Source organism: Stegostoma tigrinum, chromosome 11 (assembly GCF_030684315.1).
Source record: "Stegostoma tigrinum isolate sSteTig4 chromosome 11, sSteTig4.hap1, whole genome shotgun sequence".
Classification (NCBI taxonomy): domain Eukaryota; kingdom Metazoa; phylum Chordata; class Chondrichthyes; order Orectolobiformes; family Stegostomatidae; genus Stegostoma; species Stegostoma tigrinum.
In genome coordinates this window covers 48,494,069-48,520,959 of record NC_081364.1, presented here as the reverse complement: position 1 = coordinate 48,520,959, position 26,891 = coordinate 48,494,069, and the positions used below count along the sequence as shown (strand labels likewise).

At 39.9% G+C, this 26,891-nt stretch overlaps 1 protein-coding gene across 2 annotated transcripts in view; it reads left to right on the top strand.

Moving 5' to 3' along the window:
- synpra (synaptoporin a) overlaps positions 1-20,436 on the top strand; it is a 307,939-nt gene extending 287,503 nt beyond the window's left edge. For both annotated transcript variants that reach the window (XM_048547889.2, XM_048547890.2), the window contains 2 exons: positions 12,254-12,445; positions 16,593-20,436. In XM_048547889.2, coding sequence (XP_048403846.1) covers positions 12,254-12,445; positions 16,593-16,907 — 507 coding nt within the window. In that variant the 3' untranslated portion in view covers positions 16,908-20,436. The remainder of the gene's footprint in view (positions 1-12,253; positions 12,446-16,592) is intronic.
- Positions 20,437-26,891: the final 6,455 nt, after the last annotated feature.

Below are 26,891 nucleotides of genomic sequence, written 5' to 3'. Positions count from 1 at the left end.
CAGCTCATAACCTTGTTATCTCAGATTCTCCAACATCTGCAATTCCTACAATCTCTGAAACAATGCGCCAGATGTCCTCCTCCTATGCTTTAACACTTCTATGATTCTGTGAAGGTGACAATTAGTGGTCAGTTCTTATTCTTACTATCGTTTTACTGGCCTCGGGCCCATACTATGTGATAAGACCATTACACCCTTTTAGCATGTTCCCCAGAGACAGCCTTCATGGCCTATTGAGACTCTGACACTGATTCTGAAGAGGTCTCCCCTCCTATCATGAAGACCTCTAGCATTGTAAATTGTAATACTTAGCTTCTGACCTTTAATGCACCTCAATATAAAAGTGTTTTCTTGTAACCTCATCAGTAGCCACCTCTATGAATGCTGTTGGCCCTCTCTTTATCCCAAGAGCACTGAAAGACTGGGTCAGCATTCTCAGTTAGATTGCAATTCCAGCAGAGGCCTCTAAACTGGAACATCATATCCTTCCACCCATTGACATAGGTTTCAGAGCTGCCCTCTGTCCAATGGCAGGACAACCCGTGATTGGGCAAAATTCCAGACACTATGACAAAAATGTTCTGTTCCGTATCTGGATTTTCTATAAATAATTTCAATAACTTGGAAGTAACTCTAAGGTTTCGGGATCAAAAAGCTACCCATGAAGTTATCCAAATGGGTGAACCTGATGAAAGCATCAAAAGTAAACCTTAAAATGCAAATCTGCTTTCTGGCACTGATTAAGGAAATCAGGAACCGGAGACTATATGTGCCAGGAATCTCTGAAAAATCCATGTTTTCAATTTAGGGATGCTTGCTGTGCCTGGCGTTTCTGGTAACTTTTATTCTGAAATTGTAACTAGGATTTTAGTACCAAGAAATAGAAACTAATGTTCTTTATAGAAAAAGTGAATATATTAATTAATGACTTCCCAAATATTCTTCCTTCAGCCAATAATTACTAGAATATAACATTTTTATAACATTTATCTTGGCGATATCTCTGGCATTCAACAATTACAAATATTCTGCTTGGCTGATCATATCAGTACTACAACCCATTCTGACTGATTACATCACCATGATGTAGGTATTTTCTAATTTGCCTATCGAGTGATGTTATTACATACCTCCGGAGCCGGTGAGTTTCAAACCTGGGCCTCTTGACTAAGAGATAGCGACCCTACCAATCACCATACTATATGGAAGAGAAAATTTGCTTATGATCAACTTAAATCAGCAGATTGAGTTCACAGCAAATTTGTTTGCTAACTGCACTTAGTGATCTGCAGTTATGATGTATGGGCCACTCTTCAATTGAACCCATAATTTCCTGTACCTTGAAGCCACAGGTGAAAATGGGATTTTCAATCTTGACCTAAAATTGGTATGAAGTCACTAGCTCCCAAGCAGGCTGGAATCTATTTGTTGATTTAATCTTCTGTTGAATTGCTCTGATGAGCTGCAGAATGCCCTACTTAGGTTCACTGATTTTGGTTGTTTAAAACATTGATTGTTTTCTGCATGAAATGAAGCAGGTACTGGTATTGAGAATGGGTCTGCAGCAAGCAAAAAAGCCAATACATCTTTGACCATTCTTCCTGGACCCTAATCCTTTAAAATAAATAAAATCTAATCTTTCCTAAGTGATTTTCCATAATCCATTTAAGAACTGCCAGCTCAACCACTCACAGTTCTATACAACAGACACTAGCATGACTGGCACATGCTTAAGCCTCTTTTTGTATATTAATATATTGCATTCGGGAACCTGTAATTGACAAGAATTGGGCAGCCAAGAATTGAACTTAATTATCTACCCACCAATCACGTGTGCACCCCCTTCATCGGTCCATCCCCGATCACCATGTCTTTGCTCACTCAGGAAGAGGGGCATTTGGGGGAAGAGGTAAAATCTGTCTTCTTCCACATGTTCTGAAGGATATCAGTGTTGAATTATGTTTCTTGCATTTTGCTGTAAAATCCCATGACCTTCAATCAATTTCTACAGTATAGCTCAGCTAAAGCAAGACAGGGGTGAAGCCTACATCCTGCCATTTCCTTGTTTACTTCTGTGAAATGCTTACATGCTTTTCTTTGGCTGAAGGGTGTTGAAACTGCAGTGTAAGGGCGCTGAAGTAATGTCAGTAAATACAGTCATTAGTCAGGATGCTTCAATGGTTTTACAGATGCACGTTGATTGAGCTCCCTCCAAGGTGAACAAACTCTGCTTCAATAATACTGATGATGTCAATACTTATTGTTGAAAGAAACATTCAACAGATTAACAGAAATGAAAACAAATATAAAAGAGTATTAAGACTGAAGAACTGCTACATATTATTCAAGGTTAATATGTGACTCAAACAGTTTTAAAATATCATAAAGTCTACTTGTTCATTCAAGATTTTGTAGCTTTCAGCTAATATGTGATTCTGAAATTGTTGCATTGTTAGTAAAACCCAAACTCTGCTTTACTGGATCTGAAATGTTAACTCTGTTTTCTTTCCAAGATGCTGCCAGACCTGCTGAGTTTTTCCAGTAACTTCTGTTTTTGTTTCTGCTTCAATTTGTTGTGCGCATGGCTCTAATTTTACATGCATACTTTAATTGCCGTATCAGCCTTCTACAAAGAACACCAGGAAGTATTTGATAAATAGGCATCTGCACCTCAACGAAAGTCCTTCTATATAAAGCAATTGTTGTCACCTGACTCCTGTACTGCAGTGAGACTTCAACTGTGCAATGGTAACACATAAGAGAAGTAGAGAAATTCCATGAGCAATGTTTCCATTGCATTCTCTGTATTCAATGAAGGGAACATCAAACAAATGGTAATGACCCTCTTGTAGTCAGCTCTACAGGCAAAATTCCTACAAAACTGTCTACAATGTTGCTGAAAACCCTCTTGCTCACCAGGCCCTTTTTTTTGTCAAAATCAGCCAATATTTCCAGGGAGGACAAAGAAAATGTAACAAAGGCCCTAAGAAACTTGCCTTGAAACACAACAGCTTGGCATTAATGACTGAGTTGAGTTTGCCACAAGTTGTTCAGAATGGCAACAACTTGTTCATCGAGCTGCATGATGCTTTGAGTCCACAAGCCTTCATGAGAAAAGAGTGGCAGCCAAGAAGGAAACAGAAAAGAATGTCAGTCCTGCAGTTCATGTCCCAGTACCTCATAGAATGTCCTGCTCCATGTGCTCAGAGATCGGCAGGCTGAAAATCAGCCTCTTTAGTCACATGAAAACCCAAAGAACAATTCCCAACCCTGAGCAAATGGCATCCTCTGAACAAGGGCTAGTGTTATTGTATTTTCAAAGTACATGATCCTGATACCACACAGTTGTGGTGTGAATGAAACCTTAAAAGCATCATTCATTTAACAGAATTGCTGCAGTATCGGTCACCACAGAATAACAAAGCCAAGTTTATAGATCAGGAATTGGAAAGGTATTGCTAGCATTGGGTGGTACTGGGGCTCAGTGGTTAGCACTGCCACCTCACTGTGCCGGGGATTTGTGTTCATTTCCAGCCTCAGGCAACTGTCTTGTGTGGAGTTTGCACATTCTCTGTGACGCGTGTGTTTCCTCCAAGTACTCCAGCTTTGTGCGGCAGTCCAAAGATGTGCAGGTTAGTGGGAAGATTGGCCAAAGGCCACAGAATATTTGGAAAGATCTAGGTGAGATGGGATAAGAACAAACAATTGGAAGCCACCCTCTCAGTGAAGACTTTACTGAAGACTCACAGCAAAGACTCACCACAAAGATTCGTGGCAGAAGACTATGCAGCAACCCATGAGGACTCAGAAGAAGATCTACGCTGACCTGCAAGAACCATCTTTGTGGAAGAGAGCCAACTGTACATCATAGAGGAAGGCAATTCCAATGGCACGGCTCAAACACATCGATCGTTGTGGATAATATCCTTTCTGAGATGATTAGAGCTAGATGGGGTGGCACAGTAGCTCAGTGGATGGCACTGCTGCCTTCCCGTGCCAGGGACCCAGGTTCGATTCCTGTTAGCCTGTTAGAAATTTGCACATTCTCCCTGTGCCTATGTGGGCTTCCTATTAGTGCTCTGGTTTCCTCCCATAGTCCAAAGATGTGCAGGTTAGGTGGATTAGCTATGGGAGATGCAGGGTTACGGGGATAGGGTGGGGAGGGGTGCAGATCTGGGTGGGTTGCTCTTTGGAGGGTTGGTATGGACCTGATGGGCCTAAATAGCCTGCTTCCACAGTGTTGAGATTTTCCGTTTCAGATAAAGAGTAAATATTTTGGAAATTTGGAAAATATTCACATGACATCTTTAATAAAGAATATTTTGTTAATAAAATCAAGTTGAACCAACAAGAGTCCAAAGCATGGACAACAACTGCTATGATAGCAGCAGGCAAGGCAAATAGTCAATCCTCTTAAGAGCTCATAAATGCAAGCCTCATGAACTGTGTAGTTTGGGTAAAGCCATAGTGACAACAGAATATCATTTAGCACTGACGCGTTAGTCACTGGACTTTCACTGCAGTTTTCCCATTCTCATTCCCTCACTCCTGCACTAATATAGCAGCTGTTCTTCCTCAAAGGTAGGCACCTATGCATAAAAATGTTTGGAGCATGCAGTGTACTATATTTATCCTGGAGGAGCATTAATGAGCATGATTCTAAACATTTGAAGTACTGCTTAGAAATGACACTGGCGTTCGTATGAGCGTTAGTAGGAACTGCAGATGCTGGAGAATCTGAGATAACAAGGTGTAGAGCTGAATGAACACAGCAAGCCAAGCAGCATCAAAGGAGCAGAAAATTCTGAAGCAGGGTCTGGGCCCGAAACATCAACATTACTGCTCCTCTGATGCTGCTTGGCCTGCTGTGTTCATCCAGCTCTACACCTTGTTACCTCTGGTGTTTGGATGGTCTATTTCAGTTTTTTTGTCACTGTAAAGGTATTGTTTGTAAGGTTGATGAAGGTAGACTTGGTCTTAAAGGAGTTATTCATGCTGTCTACCCTACCTTAAAAACAAGCCAACTGCAGACGATTGATACAAATCAAATACATTCAAGCAGTTGCTAAGAATTAAACATTGAGATCATATTCTACTCTTGATGGTCACAGGCCACCCAGATGTAGTAAGTATCTCCCTCATTTAATGTGGGCAAATGTTTGAAAGTTCCACAGATTCATTCATAATGAATTAAAGCCATGGAAAACGCAAAATGCATTAGAATCTTGCTAGATCCTGGGTGTAAATGTGCAGCAATTATTGACGGTCGAAGGACAGGTAGAGAGAGCAGTAAGTAAAGCTTACAGACTTCTCTGCTTTATTAATGGGGCATAGTGTACAAGAGCAAGGAAGTCATATTGAACTTGTATAAGAGAATTGTTGGACCTCCACTGGAGTATTGTAAACAGTTCCGGGTATCATGTTAAAAAAAGGATTTAAGTGCATTAGAGAGACCAATTCGCAAGAATGGTTCCAGGGACGAGGAGCTTTATTCTGAGGATAGATTGAAGAATTTGAGACTTCTGTTTGGAGAGAAGACGTCTGAGAGAAGATCTGATAAAGATTTTCAAAATCATGAGCAGAGTGAACAGAGTAGTTAGGAAGATGCTATTCCCACTCATAAAAGGAACAAGAATGAAAGAGAATATATTTAAAGTGATTAAAAAGTGACATGAGAAAAAGCTTTATCCCTCAGCGAGTAATTAGGGAATAGACTGTACTGCCTGGTAATGCGGTGAAGCAGGTTCAATTGAAGCATTCATGAGGACAATTGTTCAGATAATGAATAAAATGCAAGGTACCAAGAGCTCGCCAGAAGATTAGCAATAGGTAATGATAATCATTTGATGAGCATGTGCAGGCACAATGAACTGAACTGCCTCTTCTGTGCCATTCAGCTTCTGTGACTGTGTGAACTCAGAGGTAAAAATGTTACCATGAAGCCAAGGTTTATGTACATTTAGCTGATATCATATTCATTGCAAAATTCTACACTACAGCATCAGTTAATATGCAGCATTTAGTGGCAGATATAATGTTACATAATTGCATTTGACTCTTAAATCTACAGAATAAATGATTAACAGACTTTGGTCAACCATAATCTGCATCAAAAGTTGCTTCATCGTGTATGGTCAGGTTGAAATATTGTGCAATTCTCTCTAGGCAAGCAGTCATCATTTGTCAGTAAATCAATGGATTTATAGCAAAGTACAGTAGTTTCTATTTTCATTAACTGTAATTGATTTATTGTGTTTGAAACAATCACTTACAAGCATTGGCTTTTCTTATTCAGAGCATTCTTATGTGAATGATTCATCAGATATACAAAAATAATGTTGTTCTTTGTCACACATTACATACAACAAAAAAGTGAATAAGTTACATTTTAATAAAATGTGAGGCTGGATGAACACAGCAGGCCAAGCAGCATCTCAGGAGCACAAAAGCTGACGTTTCGGGCCTAGACCCTTCATCAGAGAGGGGGATGGGGAGAGGGAACTGGAATAAATAGGGAGAGAGGGGGAGGCGGACCGAAGATGGAGAGAAAAGAAGATAGGTGGAGAGAGTATAGGTGGGGAGGTAGGGAGGGGATAGGTCAGTCCAGGGAAGACGGACAGGTCAAGGAGGTGGGATGAGGTTAGTAGGTAGATGGGGGTGCGGCTTGGGGTGGGAGGAAGGGATGGGTGAGAGGAAGAACCGGTTAGGGAGGCAGAGACAGGTTGGACTGGTTTTGGGATGCAGTGGGTGGGGCGGAAGAGCTGGGCTGGTTGTGTGGTGCAGTGGGGGGAGGGGACGAACTGGGCTGGTTTAGAGATGCAGTAGGGGAAGGGGAGATTTTGAAACTGGTGAAGTCCACATTGATACCATTAGGCTGCAGGGTTCCCAGGCGGAATATGAGTTGCTGTTCCTGCAACCTTCGGGTGGCATCATTGTGGCACTGCAGGAGGCCCATGATGGACATGTCATCTAGAGAATGGGAGGGGGAGTGGAAATGGTTTGCGACTGGGAGGTGCAGTTTGTTTCCCTCTCATTACAATAAAGGCAACCTTATGCTAAAAATATAGTCAGTATTCAAGACAAAACTGCATTGCAAAAGCCTGGTTTCTAATAATTTTAGAGTTCACTTTTTCTGGCTTTCTATCTACAAAGTTATTACATGTCTTTCATTAGCAAATATATCTCAGTACTTGAGGTCAACTCACAAAGTCAGACCATGTTTGTATCATTTAAAATAAAAACTGCCTACACGAAAACAAAATGTATCTCACAAAGTCCAGATAAATTCATGTTTTTTTAAAAAATTCATTTGTGGGATGTGAGTATCACTGGCTAGACCAGCATTTCATGTCTAACCTCTAAACATTAAGAGTAAACCACATTGCTATTGGGCTGGAATCACATGTAGATCAGACAAAGTAAGGTTGGCAAATTTCATCCCCTAAAAGACATTTGTGAACCAGATAGTTTTCCCCTTAAGACAATTGACAGTGGTCACATGGTCATAATTAGATTATCTTTTGCTTCCACATTTTTGTTAAATTCAATTTTCACCATCTGACCTGGTGGAATTCAAACCCATGCCTCAGTTGCCTTAGCCTGGTGTTCTGGTCTACTAGTCCGATGACATTACCACTCTGCTGCTATCTTGGCAATGCTGGGCATTTCTTCCACACATTTTGCAAATTAACACAATGCTCTTCTAAATTTCATCCATGAGTAAGACTGTGAGGCATTTGCACATAATACCATGTATTTTAGCTTAATTTGGTTGGTTTCCAGGAGAGCAACTAGCTAGTGTTAAGTACTTTGCAGATTGTGATTAAAAAAAGGTGAACATATTTAATCCATTAAGATGATGGCTTGCTACCAGAATAGACATGTATGCTCAGTCATCTAGGAGAGGAAACCAAATTTTACAACTATTTATGTATAATAGTTAAAGAATATGGAAATATAAACTTTCACATAATTTGAAATATAACTAAGTCTCAATTTGTCACAATTCTCAACCCCCCACCCCGATTACAGCATTTTGTATCTGTGCAAACTACAGCTCCCTTGATACTGATGTAATATATAACCAATAGTGTTTTCAGCCTCTGCGGGATATTCGATGTCAAATGGTGAGAGAGGTGAACAAACTCCAGTACTGTCACAGAAATAAAGTACTCCAAGCAAAGCTGAAGCAAAACTAGTTCCTGTGGTCTGGACATGCCATCAGTGTGCTGCATAACAGCCTTCCATTAAGGTCCTCTTCTCACCTTGTAAGGACGGCAGCCAATCTCAAGGAGGACCAAGAAAATTGTTTACAGACATTTAAAGGCATCAGTGAAAATGGGTCAAATTGCTATCAATGCATCGAATGGTGTTGCCATGAACCATATTAGATCACAATATCTCATCCAACAAGTCGCAAGATGGTGAGAAACTGACAACATAAACTCTGCTGCAGAGAAGTGGCAAAAGTGGAGGAAAAGCAGAACCCTGTCTTGAGAAAATCCCATGCTTAAGGCAACTCATGTCCTTTGTGCCCAAAGACCTTTGACTCCAGGATTTCTCTGCTAATTGAAACAAATCATGTAGCATATGAAATGCCAATCTTTGATTTGAGGATCTGGCAATAATTGGATCGTGGAGCATGCTATGTGGCCTCCTCCTGTTTCTCTTCCTTATATTCTTATGAAATGATGAGACTTTAGAGGATTGTAGATTTGGAGGAGATAGGACAGGATCGTAGAAGAATTTGAAGATAGAAACGAGAGTCTTAAAGGGATCTGAATGCTGTGGACTATGGCAAGATTTGTGACAGAATCAGATGGAAAGACTAGCAACACATATCTTGATGCCAGGACCATCTTTCCACATCTTCTATGCATTTAATGAATGGCAAAGTGAAATTTCCACTAGGCATGTGCAAGTTGCTAATCAAAGGCAATTATTAATACCCCAACTTGCCTCATTAGAATTCAGCTTCCAATCATACCAAACACATTTTACAAGCTTGACCTTGAGAATTGTCAACATGGAGATCGAAGTGGAAACCTGGTAAATTCAGCTCATCACTGGCTACAAAGAACCTTCATGTTGATCAGCATCAAGCGGCATCCTGGACATGATCCGTGGGCTCCAGTCATCCACATACACCACATTGATAGACCCTGATATCTGACATTTGCCAACCCCTCATGATCATCACACTCAGCGTCGCTGTGAAAAAGTACAGACCTACATTGCAAGGTGCAGCAGCCACTCACATTGAAAGACTACTGCAAGGAAACTGCAGTAACAGGCACCTAGCTCATAGATTGGCCAAGCTGCATCTCAGAAGTGTTTACTTGTTTTCTTAGCACTTGCTCACATAGACCTACCAGCAAGCATCCTTGCCTTACTGTGCCCTGTTAGTGCAGTCATGCAACCAGGCAGTCTGCTTTCCTGGTTAGCAACCCACAGTCAAACGGGCATACATCTTACTGTGCAGCAGTATGCAACATCAATCTCACACCTGTTCCACAAGTGCCAGGAGCTTATGTGGCAAACACACTCCGTGGGCAGTAAACAAGCAGCCAGATCTTAGGGTGTAGTCCTCACCAAATTCCCTGAAAGCACTCATCAGTCAGGTGGTTGTAGTACAGTAAGTCAAGAGCAGCCTCCAATACCAGTCTAGGGGATTGGCTAGGGTAAGGTCTCAGCAGTTCAGGAGGGTAGGTCTAACGTGATTATGGAAATGCACAGCCACCCAGAGGGTGTGGGCACCTCTTCTCCAGGGTTATCTGATTAGGCCTCTCAAGAGGTGGGCTATAATCAGTCTGTTGGGGCAATCCACCGAAACTAGGGAAAGGAGAGTTGAGAGAGGGACAAGCTGGGCTGCTGCTATGGGAAGGAGAGTCAGGAAACTGTTCTTCAGAATTGGGGGCTGCAGATTGGGACAAACGGGGGTGACAGTTGTGAAGGGGGCACATGCATTTGTAAGCCACAGGCCAAAGAGCATTCACTGTTGCTTTTCATCATGTTGGATATCAAAAATACACAGTGAGAAAGAAAATTGCTGTGACCAATTCAGAGTGGGTGGGGTATTTGTTTCAACTTATGAGCAAGGAGCCTGCAGGACTCATCAAGAGAGGCCTTTTAAAGGTCAACAGCATTATACATAGACCCATGCACTGTAAGCGACATAGACCCTGCTGATCTGATCTGATTTAACATCTGATTGAATCTCAGAGAATTGCCAAGGAAAGGAATTAAATTGGTAGCTGGGGAATGGAATTTGTGGCAGAGACAAATATTTAGCACTCCCAATAATTAGCTGAAGGAAATTTCTGCTTATCTAATACTGGATATTATTTAAGCAATGTGACATATTGGAGGTTGTGGAATGGTTGAGAGAAGTAGCTATGAAATGGAGCTGAGTACTAATAGCGTGGATGTGTAAATTGACATAGTGTGTTCAGATGGCGCTTCCCAGGTGTAGCAGGTAGGTGTGAAATGTAAGGAGATTATGGATAGACCCATGATGGGTTCCAGATTTTATGGTTCGAAAGCAGGAAGATTAGCAATTGCTGGGAATTCTTTAGCTGTGAGTGGGTAACTAGGAGTCAACCGTTTCTACCAGCAGGACAATGGATGAGGAGGTGTGATCAACCATTGTCAAAGACTGTATTGAGGTTTAAGAGAATGAGATGGGCTAGTTTAGCTTTGTCACAGTCATATAGGAGTGATGTGTGGCTTTGGTAAGGCCTATTTCAATGTTGTTGAAAGGGTTACAATATAATTTGAGGGGTTCAATCATGGAATGAAAGGAAAGTTGGACATAGTGTCAGGAGCACAGATAGATTAAAGGATTTTGAACAGGAAGGAAAGTTAAAAGGTGCAGGTGGTAATTTGCAAGGACAGGTCGCCTGATGTATTTCCAGCGTTCATTAATTTTGCTGCTGATATTTTACAGCCTAAAGAATCACCTCTATGGCTTTGACTGAAATAACATACTGCGTTTTCAAGCTTCTGTCAGATTACTAATGACTATTATTGAGCTGTGGGTGTACTGTCGTCCTACAGTTCTGAAGTTTAATTATTTGTATAGTTAAAGCCTTAATTTCTGCTTTTGGCTGTTTACACTTCTGGTTTCTGCTGCTGTCTTGCCAGAACTACAGTGAAACTGTAAGGAATTCTTTTGAATTTCAGGATCATAAGTGACTTTCTTCCAAAGTTAACTACAATTCCAGCAAAGATTTGTATAGAAACAGGTGAGGATAATTGTAACCCTCAAGAGATGTATTGATTGGAGTCAGATGAAAATTTGAAATTTCGATATTGTTTTGTTGAAATGTTGAAATTTCAATTCCACTCTGCTCACTCAGAGGTATAGCAGAAACTCAATATGCAGTAAGGTGACTCCCTTCCCAAGGCTCAGACTATTCTCCTGAGCCAGGGGTTGTACACCCCTACCCCAAGTTCACACTAACTGGAGGTTTCATCCTCATAGCTGTGAATTGCCTTGGGGTGGCGCATGTCCAACTGAAACCCAAGCTCGTAAATCAGGTGAGGATGCTGTTTTAGAGGAAAAGCTGTTTGCTTTCATAGAATGCAGAGAAAGCTGGAATCCAAGTTGTCCAACCAAAGCTGTGACCTAAACCTTCCCACTTGTAGCACCCATTTCCATCAATATCAGAAGCCATACTTGTGTTTTATTTTTAAATTCAGTAGCATTCAGAATGAGCTAAAGTGTTTTTGATTTAGAGTGACTAGAATGCAGTTACATTGGATTGTCTGGTAAATACCATCAGCATAAAATAGAATTGATGTATACTTTAATGCTAGTCTTTAGATTACAGTTTTCTGAAATGTTGTTTCAGCCAGGTTTCCACTCATTTCTTATTAATTCCTGTAGCTCTTTATATGTCTCTTTTCTCCAACCTCCTTCAAGTTTTGCATTTTTAGATTCCCATTTTCAGCTGACATCATACAATTTATAGTCAAATTTGAAACTTCCATGATCACCATAGCAACTGGCAGTAAGAATAGAGAGTAGAGGATCAAGTTTCTGGAGGAGATTAGAGGCAATCTTTCTCCACTCTTAGCCACATGTGGATGAATATACGAGGATTCAATACCCTATGTTTATACATTAATTAATATCACTACCATTGTTGTATAAATAGTTTTCTTTCATGAGATTTTCCACTTGCAGCAATAAGGTCCTTTTAAGACAAGACGAACACAATTTTTAAATGATTGTTTTAAAAATCTTTTCCAGGATTTTATTGTGACTGTGGTCTTCTCATTCATGTGGCTCGTGGGATCGTCAGCCTGGGCGAAAGGACTCTCTGATGTCAAAGTTGCTACAGACCCTGATGAAGTGCTTTTACTCATGTCCGCGTGCAAACAGCAGGGCAATAAGTGCTCACCTGTCAGGGACCCTGCTATGTCAGGATTAAACACATCCGTTGTAAGTTGAAAGCCAATATTGATAGATATTTAGATACTGCAGGCTGATTTGGAGATGTAACATGTTAATGTGATGAGATCCAAGATTGTGGACAGGTAAGATGTGGGTTAGTGCCTGTCACCCCTCAGTTTAACTTCACAAGTTCAGCACCACAGGAGCAAGAAGGATGGAATAAAAATAGCTAGGTGCAAATTTTGCATGACTGTTTGTATTTCAAAATTCTGGAACTAAATCTCGAGAAATTGCATGCATCCATGGGCCAATGGAAGAAGAAAGGAATAACAATAAATTGGGAAGTGATGGTTGAGTGGGTTAAAGAGAATAAACATAAAAGGAGGTATGTTGATACAAAACATAAAAATAACAGTTGAGCATTTGTCTCTTTATTAGTAAGATTACTCCCTGATTCTTCAGGTTGTGATCCCTGGACTCAAGCCAGAATTGTACCTGATTTTGTTCTTCATCACTAAATCTGTATTGGAGAGCACCGTAAATTTTCATGTGATCTCTGGGATGCCTTAGCATGGGTCAGATGGGCACAGCATAACTTTGGGTAAATCTCTGGAACGCAACCATTTCATGGCCATGGAAACTTTGGTCTCTGCCCATTCTTGAAAGCTGGGTCTTGGGATGTGTCCAAGCCTCCAATCCTCAGCATGATCCACTGCCTGTAAATACTTGAGCTGGAACTGTTTGCTGTTTTGTTTAGAACCTAGAATCTCCACCAGTGAGGCCATGTTGACATCTCATCTAGGATACTTTCCATCACTATACACAGTGGCCCACTGGAATTTAGGGACATAATGCCAAATTTTCACCAGCAAGTTGGGTACACAGTTTGACAGTAAGGCCTTCTAGCCCTCAACCTTCCATTCACTCCTCTCCTCCATCCATGCCAACTCATGCCCCCTGTTCTTATGATAGTTCATACCCTCCATGCTGAACTATGACCCACTATCCGCTTTATAACTCCTCACACCCACAACACTAACCTAAACTCCTACAGCCGCTTATATTCCTATGTCAAATTAATTGAACTCATCCCTATCAGCTTTTATAGCTCCCGTACCTGCTTAGTACTAACTCCTACCAACCCAGGAACACCCCCACCCACTGTGCTTTGACCTTATACCTTCCATACCAACTCACCCAGTATCCACTGATCTACCTCAGAAATTATGTTGAGAGGAAATATTACCCCATTCTAAATATCTATTACAGACTTCACTCTATGTAAAAAAAAACTTTCAATCATGAAAGCACATTTAAAACATCAAAATCCTCCATTTATTTAATCAGTCACAAATCAAACATTCGTTCAAATAGTTAATACAAACAATATATATTAGTATTTGTAACACTGCATCATAGACATTAATCCATTTATTATCACTTGGAACTGTCAATCAAACGGCGAACTTACAAGTCCCTATTATTGATAATGATAGATTTTGGAAGGAGTGAATCAGAATAATTCCTATTATTGTGACCATGAGGTTTATAATACCAAACATGTCTGAAATTGCAACCACCTTTTCTTTCAACTTACAGCTACAGCAGGCTAATTCTTTTCAACATTTATAGCACAGAGGATTAAATGACTAGATAGCTTGACAATTGCACAAAGCTTATTCACCTTTGGCATGCAATAATTTTACTGTTAACAATCCTAAAGGGGTACCGGAATTTTTCCAAGAGGGTATCTGTGTTCTCTAAAGAATTCTAAAAAGTCCAGACCTTTTCCTCAACATGTCTAAAGCTCAAAAGTCATGCTTCAAAAATGTGAGTGATTTAGATTAATTCTGAGTCAAGGCAGAAACACTTTAAATGTGCTGCTGCCTTTGCTAACTATAGGTGAGGTTGCAGACTTGCTCACTGAGCCGGTGTGTTTGGTTGCAGAAGTTTCAGACCCCGCCAAGGTCTCGATAGATGTGTAAAATCTCTCATCTCTCAGTAAGAAGCTGTTGTCTGTTTTGGGGAAAGGTCATCCTGAGTTGGAGCTCTGATGTCATTTTACTTTATGTGCTGAGCCCTTCCAATCTGGCAAAAAATTGTGTCATTAACTCCCAGTTTTACTTATTCCTGACCAGATACCCTGGTCGTAATTTGCCTGGTATAAAATGAGTAACTTTTGCTAGTTTTCCACTGGAGTTAAAGTTACTCTTTATTCTTTCTCTCCTGTTTTAATGGCAAAACTGAGTTTTGGAATATTTTCTTCAAGCAAAGATCTGTTGCTCAGGTTGTGGATGTGGTTATTGACTTGCTCACCTCTGAACAAAAACAAGCCAGCTCAGTGAGCAAGTCAACAACCTGAGTTTTAGAGTGATAATGGGAACTGCAGATGCTGGAGAATCCAAGATAATGAAATGTGAGGCTGGATGAACACAGCAGGCCCAGCAGCATCTCAGGTGCTCCTGCTGTGTTCATCCAGCCTCACATTTCATTAACCTGAGTTTTAGAATTTGTTTTATGCAAAGATTCTCAACTTACAAATGTGTGGGACCAATGAAATGTCCAAAGATGTTTGGAGTAATATTTTTATATTTGTGGTAGAGTTTAAATACAATTCAACCTAGTAATTTAATCAAATTATGTCCTGCATATCAAAAATTATAATAACACCAATAATCAATAAATTCACAGAAACACTTTGTTTCTCAGGACCATGCATGCATGCATAACATTGTGGGTGTTCTCTTACTGTACACTATTTTGTCCTAATATTTTTGATTTTAATATGCAAAGAAATATTATCCCAGATATTACCAATAAATTATTTTAACTATTCAAATTATGGGAAAGTAAGGCTTGAGCCTATGGGTTTCATGAACGGTACTACAAATCTTTATTTTGTAATACAGAACTTGAGCATTGCTGAAAAATACACTTTTTTCCAAAGTTTTTCATCTAGCACTCAGTCATCATTAACTGTCAATTTTCACTTAACTGGTAAATTCTCCATGGCAACACGTCTACCAATCAGAATCCACTTGTCAACCAATCATTGCTGTCTTCTCATGCAGTATAAAATATTGTTCCTGTTTATATTTGTTTTTGTGCAATTGTACAAAACAAAAAGCTTAGATAAAATGTGTCTTTTTCAGCGATACTCGAGTTATGGTTCTTTCTCACTGAAACAGAGATCAGCAGTACTACAGTGTCATCCTAGCCTTGGTCCTCTTGAAAAATGTGTTCCAATAATTCCCATATCTCGTATGGTTACACATCAGAATAAACTTTAAGATTAAATAACCAAAATTGCTGCTTGCATTCTTGACCAAATAACAAGACAACTGGAATTTGGTGTACGGATGTCGTACAACTGAAAATGAATTCAGTAGCTAATGATAATTAGGCTGAAAGCTAAAATTGTATTTGACATTTCTATTTGTTAAGTAGTATGATAAATTGTTTTAAAGGTCACATAACACCTACAGTATGTTCATATCGGGAATAATTTTCTAAAGGCATTACTGTCTTCCTGCTGACCTGCGCATTTTTTTGGTTGTCTTACAAGGTCTGATTTTGTTGATGGCATAATAATAGCAATTACTCATGGTGAAGCTGCTCAGATTTGCTTGAAATCATGAATGTACACAGCGAATGTTTTTTTTCCCAACTAATTATTTATACTTTATACACTTTTGCTCTAGTGATCTAAAGCTAAAAAAATAGATTATATAGAAAATGCATGAGTGTAGACACTTACATTTATGGTGGTCTATTAGTTCAATCATAATAAATTCCTTTGCTGCTGACTTTTTGTTTTGAAGTCCTCATTTTCTATTTCATGCATGAAAGAAATTCTTGCTTTTGAATTAATTGGCAATGACAAATGTTGAGAATGGTCACAATACCCAAACCACCATCACCCACTTTGCAATAAAGCAGCATGAAACAAAACTTGTTAGTTAAGAGCAACTTAAACAACTTGTTTACAGTTTCACCACTTACAAGTTTTGTGCCGATCTTCTTGTGTATGATTTATGCAGTGGCAGTTGCTTTCCCATTAAGGCCACTGTAACAGCTTTGCTTCTCAGGTCTGACTTGTTCAGTTCCATCTCCATCAGGACCATAATAATTGTTAACTTAAGATAACAAAAATAACATACATTAAATAAAATTGCGCTTTTTCTCAATTCCTTAGGTCTTTGGATTTCTTAACTTTATTCTGTGGGCTGGGAATATCTGGTTTGTGTTCAAGGAGACTGGTTGGCATACTTCAAGTCAACGACACACTCAAAGTACCATGGAGAAACAGCCAGCTCAAACTGGCTTCAACCAACCCTACAATCAGCGGGCAAGTGATCAAGAAAGCTATGGTCAAACAGCTGGATACAACCAACAAGGCTATGGACAGCAACCAGGTTATGGGCAACAAGCTTCATATGGTCAGATTGGAGGCTACAGTCAGGGTGGTTACAGCCAGAATGCTCCAACTTCTTTTACCAATCAAATGTAATCTGTTCTAGGTCTAATATCTGTGCATCTTTTGTCTGAAATCTCCATAGCTCCAAGCTTTCAGTTAGAGTAAATTCATAAGGGTATTGAGTATTTCTGTGATATTGCTTGTGAGAAATATCAGTAGGGAGTTACAGTGATTTTACTCACTTGTTAATAGCAATTTTCAGGTGTTCAAATATTAGCATGGTGATGTAAGTATTGATGGTTACCATAAGTAAATATCACTTATAAATACCTTCATGCTTAGTGTCTTTTTTTATGTTGTAATGAAGTTGTAAAACCTGTAAAATTTTTGAAATGCACAAAACATATTTTGCTTGTGCAACATGTGTTCCTGCCATGTGTGGTAGTTTCTGTCTGATTGAGCAAATAGTATTAGAATTGAATTAATCTTTTCAGCTTTCTGGGGAGGAATTGATAAGTGGCCCATGTGTGACTACTAAATATTGCATTGTGTGTACTGAAAAATGGCTTGTGCATGACGTTGTTACAGCTTTTACACTGTGCCCTACTCTGGTGTGTTGTTACTTAGTGCAATCTCACCCTTATAGTTAATAAAGAAAAAATGTTTTTATGCTGTAGCTACAGATATTACAGTCAAATGGGATTTATATTTCTATGTTTGTTAAAAAGATGCATTTTGTTCAAAAACCCTTGTTTGTTAAATGTAAAAGTTATTTTGTTTACTTTATATATATTATTTGTTAGTACAAATGCAAATGTGATTTATTTTCAGCATGCCAGTGTGTTTTGTAATATATCTTTGAATTCACTACAGCAGTGCAAAACTGCATTAGATCACCCTAAAATATTGAAAAGATCTTTACTATAGAAAATGTTTAACTTTTTATGAACGTAAGTACAACCTGCTTCTGCAACTTGCCACAGCTATCTCTCTTTGGTACAGTAGTTACGTACCTGCCTGCAGTGTGGTCTCACTGTGTTGTCACACAAATGAAATAGTTGTTGTAGAAACATTGAATCTGTATCTGTCTATAACAGTCAATATATTATGCTCAATATCTTGACGTAAGATGTAGTTATCAAAGCACAAAGCAACTATGATTCCGTTCTGTCTTTTTGAAGTACTGTGGTGTTGTGGTAATGATTGCAAAATGAGTATGTGAATGTATTCAAAATAATCATTAGCATCTGTGATCAAAACCATTGGCCAATGTAATCCAGTTCGTAAACATAAAATTGAAAATTTTCAAAATACAACACACGATAGTCCGTAATGTCAGCTTAGAAACAGTCAAACTATTTTCTCGGATGATACAATGAGCCATCAAAATAATGCTAATGATACTCACAGTTATTTATGCACAGCAAATTCAAGCACAGAGTAAATGCACAGTTAATTTCCAAAATACAAAATTAGTTGTTTAGACGCAAAGCTCTCCCGTTAACCTCACACAAAGAGCATTGCAATGCCTGGCTCACCACTGAAGTAAGTAGCATAAACTTCTTGTGTTTGTATACCGTATGAATTAAACAGAAGGGCTTCTTGCAGCACGGTGGACTAGGAATTCTGGGCTTGAAACCTTCACACCTAGACTGTTATGCCCACTTTCCCTGATCTGTCGGGTTTATTCCCGATATCAGTTACTCAAGGCAATTCGAGCAATGGAATGTATCCAATGTTCTTCATAAGAGTAAAATATACTACAAATGATATTGCAAAAATTTTACCGTTATAATGCTTTCTATCACAAGTAAACTCTTTTAAATAGACCTGTCTGAAGGTCAGACCAGGACTGGTGATCAGCCTGCTCAATCTCAACTTCCAGCCATTTGATGAGATGAACTCCTCAGTTAGCCAATTGTGCTGTGAGGCAAATTATTTTAATATCATTTCCATACAAAACAGTAAAACTCTTATCCAGTCTCAAGGAAAAAAAATAGTTGTGTACCACGGCCAGTTTAATTAATTGACTCATGAAATCTTGCTTGTCTGTCCTTGGAAAGAAACTTACCTCTTGCTTTTAGTAAACTCTGACCTCAACTTTAGCTTGATTTTTCTTCTATCTACTTTTATGTCATTGAATCAACCGCCTGCTATTTACACAGCAATTCTATAACAATCACAAATACATTTGATAAATAGTCCACACTGTCACATCCTCTTCATGATGTCTGTTTTCCAGAGTTACTGTGATAGTTCAGCCCATTACTGCTGAGTTACGGTACTCCAATGTAAATACATACATGCCTTCAGCAAAATACAGAGACACTTTATAACCTGACCATTCTAATCATTAGGTCATCATCAGACTTTATATGTGTTCTCATTTCATTCAAATTCATTGAATTTCATTTTGGTAATGCAGCAAATTTTGGGTTAATATCTACATCAGAAACCTATGGCCAAGGGAACTTTGTTCAAATGTGTCCAAACATGTGAGAACAACCTACAAATCCTCCCAACACACGCCAATGGCAAGCAGTAAGAGTGGAAAAGATTTCTGATCAGCCTGTACTATCACTGTCCATGGCTGCAGACTACAGCAAACATGTAAAATTGCATGTTGCCATTGGAACTTGGACTCCCTGAGTGAACTGTAACTCATCACTGCCAGCACAAACTAAACCCTGCGGAGGAAGTTAAATCTTGACCTTTAATCTAAGTTCCGTTTTAATGCTGTGATAAGTGTTAATTGTTGCAAACCATCCTCTCTCAACACTGAAAATGAGTATAAATATGGAGTTTTCTTCATTTAGGCTTTAATTGCTGGGGATTTAAAAATGTTGACTTTTTCTTTGTCTGATTTTGTTTTACTCTTAGTCCAATCTTCCTTTCCCTTTTTTCATCTCTTTGTATCTGATTTAACATTGAATGCATTCTTTCTGAATTACATTTTCTTCTCACTTCTTACATTGTTACTTTCTGAATTCCTCTAATCTGATGGGAGAAGAGATATCCAGTTACTTGTACTGTACACAAAAGTCCTTCCCTTGCTGCACCATAAACAGCTCATATTTGCAGCAGTTTGTCACCATAAATATTGAAACCTAACTAATGGTAGATGCCTTGTTCCCTGCCACAAATTATGACTCAATGTTTTTTGTTTGTTCTTTACAAAACCCAATCAGTTTAATAAATTCTAGCAGCACACAAAGCCTTCTTCTGAACCAAGTCAGACTGCCCAAACCGAAGTTGCCTAAACTAAATCAGAGTTTTATCTGTCATTCAGTTTTTAGCCAATATAACTATTCACTAATCTGACAAGCATTTGGCAAAGACAGGACTTTTTGAATGAAGTAATTTACAGATTAATACGGAAATTTGAACTTAAGTAAATTTTTGTATTGCTCCCATCAAAATCTCTGCATATATTTTATAAAAATATATTTGCTGAATTATATACTTGTCTGAATGCTGTCCAAAGTTTTAATATTGGTGTAAAGCAGAAGTATCGTGGTTTGGTGTTCATTGTATCCGCATATGCTTACTTTGAATGTTATAAGTACAGTACATTGTTATTTCCACTTCGAGTAATCCAATTAAAGTACAGTACTGCATTCAAGTAATGGTGATGTGTTCATTAACTAGCATTGTTTGTTATTGAAAGTAAATATAAAAACATTGACAAAAATATTTAAATGATGCACTCCTACATTTATGCAAAAATTGCCCAGCAAACGCAGGATATTACAGCAAACATCACCAATCTCCAGAACTTACTTTTTTTTGCACAGCACCAGTTTGTTTCACACAAACAGCACTCTTAGTCTCTCCTTCAATTTTTATTAATTTGTTGGATTTGTACACTAATAGTACACCTCTGTAGTAGGTGGACCTGAAACCAGGATGCCTGGCTCAGAGATAGAGACACTATAACTTTGCTACAAGCCCCAATGGCATCAGCCTATCCATATTTCCTAAAATTCAGCACATACCCTCCACTGAGGGAACATTGCCCATGCCTGATGTGTTGTTATCGCCTTCTTGGCCTTTTGAACTGTGGACTGGCTGGGTGAGTGGGACTTTCGCTGCCAGGATTCGTGGCAACCTCAACCTTTGGATTTCTGGCCTTGTACGGAGAAGCTGGAATTTTTGTTGATAAATCTGTAAAAAAAATCATAACACAGAAGAGGTCATACAACCCATTGTGTCTTCGTTGGCCAAAAAGCACCTACTCTAATCGCATCCTCCAGGGCCTAACCCATATTGTTTGATGACATTTGCAAAAACTCATTTAATACTCAGGAATAAATCAAAAAATACCAACAGCACTTGAGCTGAGGAACTCTTTTTTGAACTTCTTTATGAATCTTTCATTAGCCACATGCAACCCAAGACTATCCCATTCAACCTTATAGCTTCAAACCTGAAATAAACAAAAACAGTGTTAATCATTAACTTAGTCAATTATTTTTAATCACCCACACAGAGTTTGAATTAACTCCACAAAAACTAGGTTGCTTTATATTAATATTTACAAAAATGTGCTTAGCTTAGGAAGCAATTCCGTTAACTGAGGCCAGAAAATCTTGCTTCTTTAACATGGTTCTCTTAGTGTAGGCACAATATTTCAAGGTAATATCCTAGCCATGTTGCACAGAATGGGGTAAATCTTGAATTTGTTCAATAATCTAACTGATAATGTCATGAGAGATGTAAATTTGTCTTGTAACTCACTATCTATCATTTCATGGCAGCTCACGAATTATCCCAGGGTGTGTGAATGTTTCACTCTACAATCAACATTCAAATTCTTTGTAAGTGGGTATTAGTGGGAAAGCCTGTGATATTCTGGATTTCTCATATCTCGCCATGCAATTCTGAACTTTCAAATAGGTTTTGAAAGCGAGTCAGATTCTCCCCTGTCAGACCCATTCATTCCTTTTCAATGTTAACAGTATTGTTCTGTTCTTTGGTTTGATGTCCTAACATTAATGGTGCTTTTTGCAAACAAATATAATCACTGTATATCATTTAAACATGAGTGTTGCATGGGAATATACTGTAAATCTCAATATTACCATAGTCAAATCAACTGAGTGCTATACAGAGAGAAGTATGCCCCATAAAATATACTTACTGCAATTGTTTAGATTGGGAGGGCATAATGTTAAAGGGGCTTAACTACTGTCAAGTTATGGGGAGAAATGTTGCGGAATCCAGTTTATCCAGCAAGGCTTATCTCCACTTTCTCGCTGCATCTTCTAATCAAGTTTGAGGCATTGAGGCGAGGCTCTCCGGCCAGGTGACTCCAGGCACTGCCCTGTTTCTTTTTGAGGAAAGAACGTCTGGTGATGGATCCATGTTCCCCTGCCCTTTGTTGCCATGAGGACCAATGGCTGAGGTGATGAAGCGCAGGTGTATGTACCTCACAAACAGATCCTAAAACGGGTTACCCTGGATCTCCATGGAACAGCTGACCTGTTAATGGAGAGACCGGAGAGACCTAGTGGTCACATGCTTATGACAATAGGGTTACTGTGAGAGTTGTAGTAGACTGGAGAATGGAACTGTCTCAGTTGGCAGGCCATGGGTGTCTCTGCAACTGCACAGGATCATTCCTGATTTTCCTCTGCATGGTCCTAGTTTCTGTCCTCATAAGGCGATGAGGGGACTAATGGCGGGAACCCATGGCCTGTCTTTTCCTGGAGTGGGAGAAAGGAAGGGATTAAGTCAGATGAAAATGGGTTGTACAGTTGTTAGTGCTAGCGCAGGTTGTCAAAAGATGGCAAGGGATCTCAAATGAGAGCATGGGTAGTGCAGAGGCCATACAATGTTAGTGGTTTAGAAGGTTGTGGGAAAACTAGAATGAGTGAGGAAAGCTGATGCAGGATAAAGTGAGAGTGGCAAGGCCTGAGCCTCAGTAGGAGCAGTAGCAAAGGTAGAGTGAGTGTGAGGTAGAAGAGAGAAGAGTGTGGCACTTACACTGGCAGAGCAGAGAAGGTCAATGGCCTAGTTGTCACACTGCCGGCTGGTCCTCTGGATGGTGGAAACTGCACTGACCTAGTGCAGAACCCAGAGAAGGCAACCAGGATCTGATGGCATAGCTTCCCCTAGTGCTCCTTCAGGAACAGGATGTTTCACCTGTGCAACACCCTGTCCACAATGACTTCTGGGTCCCTGTCGGAGAACCACTCTGCCAATTTCCCTGTCCCCAGCATGTTCTGAATGAATGACCGTCACCAGTTGGGGCAGCTTTGGAATGCAACTGCTCAGCCAGTACCCCATCACCTTTTAATGATGGCATGGGGAGCAGGGATGCTTGTAATCAAAAACTAGTGAGTTTTTAAAGGAAGGGCACATAGGCAGATGGGACTAGGATTGGTCAAGATGTGCATCATGGGGAGAGAGTGCATTCGCTAAGATATGGTGTGAGATCTCACAGCAAAGAACATTGCAAAAACCTCAATGAAAGTGACACTTGGTCAAAAAAACAGACTCAGCCCAATATGTTCAAGTGTCAGTATATATTTATCATAAAGAGGACTCTTGCAATGTAGCAATAGTCTTCTTACCACTGAATCAGCAGACCCAGGTTCAAATCCCACCCTCTTCTGAACAGGTTGATTAGAAAATATTTATTTTTGTAATGAAAATTAGCTCACTTTCCTGCCATCTATGAACTTGTATTCTTACATAGTATACGGTGAAAGCAGATTTCTTTGGGTTTCTTGTGGCCACAATATAGTTTCTTGTTGTCGTCCTGAGTATCGCATTTGCATTTGGACAGTTGTCTTTCCCACAATTCTATGAAACCAGCTGTTGTGAAATCAGTCCAGTCCCTGACTTCATCCCATTCAACTGCAATAGTGCTGACGGTGAGCAGGTTGTCAAATCAGGAGCCCATCCAACTTCCAACAAAGGCTGACTAAAGAATTTTGGAGACAATTGACCATAAATTTTGGTTCTGCAGATTATTTTATACTGATCTGTCTTGAGAAATATTCCATGATATCACTCCTACTAATTTATGTACAAAAAGTTCCAACGGGTCACAACCCATTGAGAGAGAGATAAAGAAATTCTCATCTCTGGCCTAAAAGGTCAACCTCTAATTTTAAAAATATCCTGCAAATATCAAAACCACCTAGTGCCTCCTGATTCTAGACTCATTCACAAGAGGAACTATCCTTTCTATTTCCAACTCAGGATCTTACACAATTCAATCAAGTCACCTCTACTGTTCTAAACACCATTAGAAACCAGCCCAGTCTCCAACTGATCCTTAGAAGACAACTCACTCATTCCAGGTATGAATCAAGTAAACCTCCTTTCAAGGGCCTCCTAAGCATCCTTCCACAGAAAAAGAGATTAAAAAATGCACAGTATTCAAGTATTGGTCTCACCAATGCCCTCTATAACTGAATCATAACATCCTTACTGTTGTGTTCAGTTTCTTTCCTAATAAAGCACAGCATCCTTTCACCGTTTTGATTATGTGTTTTGTCCCCAGACTAACGTTTTTGCAAATCATGTGCTGGAACACTCAAATCCATCTGCACCTCTGATTCCTGCAGTCATTCTCCATTAACTAATACTGTGCTTTAGCATTCTTCCTGCCAAAATGAACAATTCCACACTTTTCAGCAGTGTGTTCTTTCTGCCATTTTTTTGCCCATTCTATGAACGATCCATATCTGTCTGCAACCTCCTTATGTCTTCACAATATACTTTCATATTTATCTTACATTACATTCTTGAAAGACAATTCTCTATCAATCTAATCCAATTTTAACAATGAATCAATCTCTTAGCTATCTAATTAACGTTGTCCATGCTGTGTTTATATATGCCCAAGGGGTTGCAGCTCCATGACATCATGTAAGGTTGCTGGAAGGTCATAAACCTTACACAAAACATGTCCCCCCATCATAAATGATAATGGGAACTGCAGATGCTGGAGAATCCAAGATAATAAAATGTGAGGCTAGATGAACACAGCAGGCCCAGCAGCACCTCAGGAGCACAAAAGCCTACGTTTCAGGCCTAGACTCTTCATCAGAGAGGGGGATGGTGTGAGGGTTCTGGAATAAATAGGGAGGGGGGGAGGCGGACCGAAGATGGAGAGAAAAGAAGATAGGTGGAGAGGAGAGTATAGGTGGGGAGGTAGAGAGGGGATAGGTCAGTCCAGGGAAGACGGACAGGTCAAGGAGGTGGGATGAGGTTAGTAAGTGAGCAGTTGCATTCCAAAGCTGCCCCAACTGGTGGAGGTTCGGCTTGGGGTGGGAGGAAGGGATGGGTGAGAGGAAGAACAGGTTAGGGAGGCAGAGACAGGCTGGATTGGTTTTGGGATGCAGTAGGTGTAGGGGACGAACTGGGCTGGTTTTGGGATGCGGTGGGGGAAGGGGAGATTTTGAGCGGTTCGAAATAAACTACTGCATCTCCCAGTCGCGAACCATTTCCACTCCCCCTCCCATTCTTTAGATGACATGTCCATCATGGGCCTCCTGCAGTGCCACAATGATGCCACCCGAAGGTTGCAGGAACAGCAACTCATATTCCGCCTGGGAACCCTGCAGCCTAATGGTATCAATGTGGACTTCACCAGTTTCAAAATCTCCCCTTCCCCAACTGCATCCCAAAACCAGCCCAGTTCGTCCCCTCCCCCCACTGCACCACACAACCAGCCCAGCTCTTCCCCTCCACCCACTGCATCCCAAAACCAATCCAACCTGTCTCTGCTTCCCTATCCTGTTCTTCCTCTCACCCATCCCTTCCTCCCACCCCAAGCCACACCCCCATCTACCTACTAACCTCATCCCACCTCCTTGACCTGTCCGTCCTCCCTGGACTAACCTATCCCCTCCCTACCTCCCCACCTATACTCTCCTCTCCACCTAACTTCTTTTCACTCCATCTTCGGTCCGCCTCCCCCTCTCTCCCTATTTATTCCAGAACCCTCTCCCCATCCCCCTCTCTGATGAAGGGTCTAGGCCCGAAACGTCAGCTTTTGTGCTCCTGAGACGCTGCTGGGCCTGCTGTGTTCATCCAGCCTCACATTTTATTATCCCCCCATCGTAAACATTGATTAACAGTAATATGTATTCTCGAACAAATTACTAAGTTTCTTCTTTTTACAGTATTTACTATACATCTTTTTCCTTATATCGACCCGCCCCTTTGACTTGATTCATCTGTGCCAATAGGTGGATAAGGACAGTCTCTGATAAAAGTATAGAAATAATTGCGGTAAATTTTAAGGTTTCTTTACTGCTGCTAGTTTCAGAGACTTAATTAGTCTGGCCTTCTGACCACACATTCTGAATGGGTAATCTAAACCAAGGGATTAGTCAAACGTACTTGTGCTTCATGACACACTCCCGGTGCTACTGGCTTTTGTTCCAGTTAAACAACTATTTTGTTTCATTAGGAAGATAATGATGATAATAATAGTTAATGATACTAACATGGCCTTTTAGAAGGTTAAAGACAAAACAGATCTCCTATGATGTCTTAGGCTATTCCAATCCATCTCATAATTATTGCTGTCGATGCCTCAGCTATGGCTATTGGTGTAGTTCTCTTTCCGGAAGAACCACAAGGATATGCAAACCCATATATTACACTTCAAGGATATAACTGGATTATTACCTGATACCTCAATAACTGATACACATGTGATAACTTCTTTGTGAAATCCTAAATGACCTAATGCTACAATAACTTGTCATACATGTTGTTCCAAAACATCACATCATTGAATTCAAAACTATTTAGCCTTACTCCAATAATATTTTCATTGTAGGAAAAGAGGGTACTTATTGAAAATGAGCCACAGTTGAAGAACACACCAAGTACCAAACCAAATTGTTTCCAAGCCAACCTGTATACTCCTGTTATGAAACAGAACTTGAAGAACAGATTGAAGCTACAATGGGAACATATTTCTTTGTGGTAGGAACATAACCTTCCCATCGTTCAGCACTGTGTATGGTACATGTATCACCATTTAATGACAATTTGCTCCAACTGTTTGGAGATCCCTGGCCAACAAATGACCCATGATCTCACCCTGTG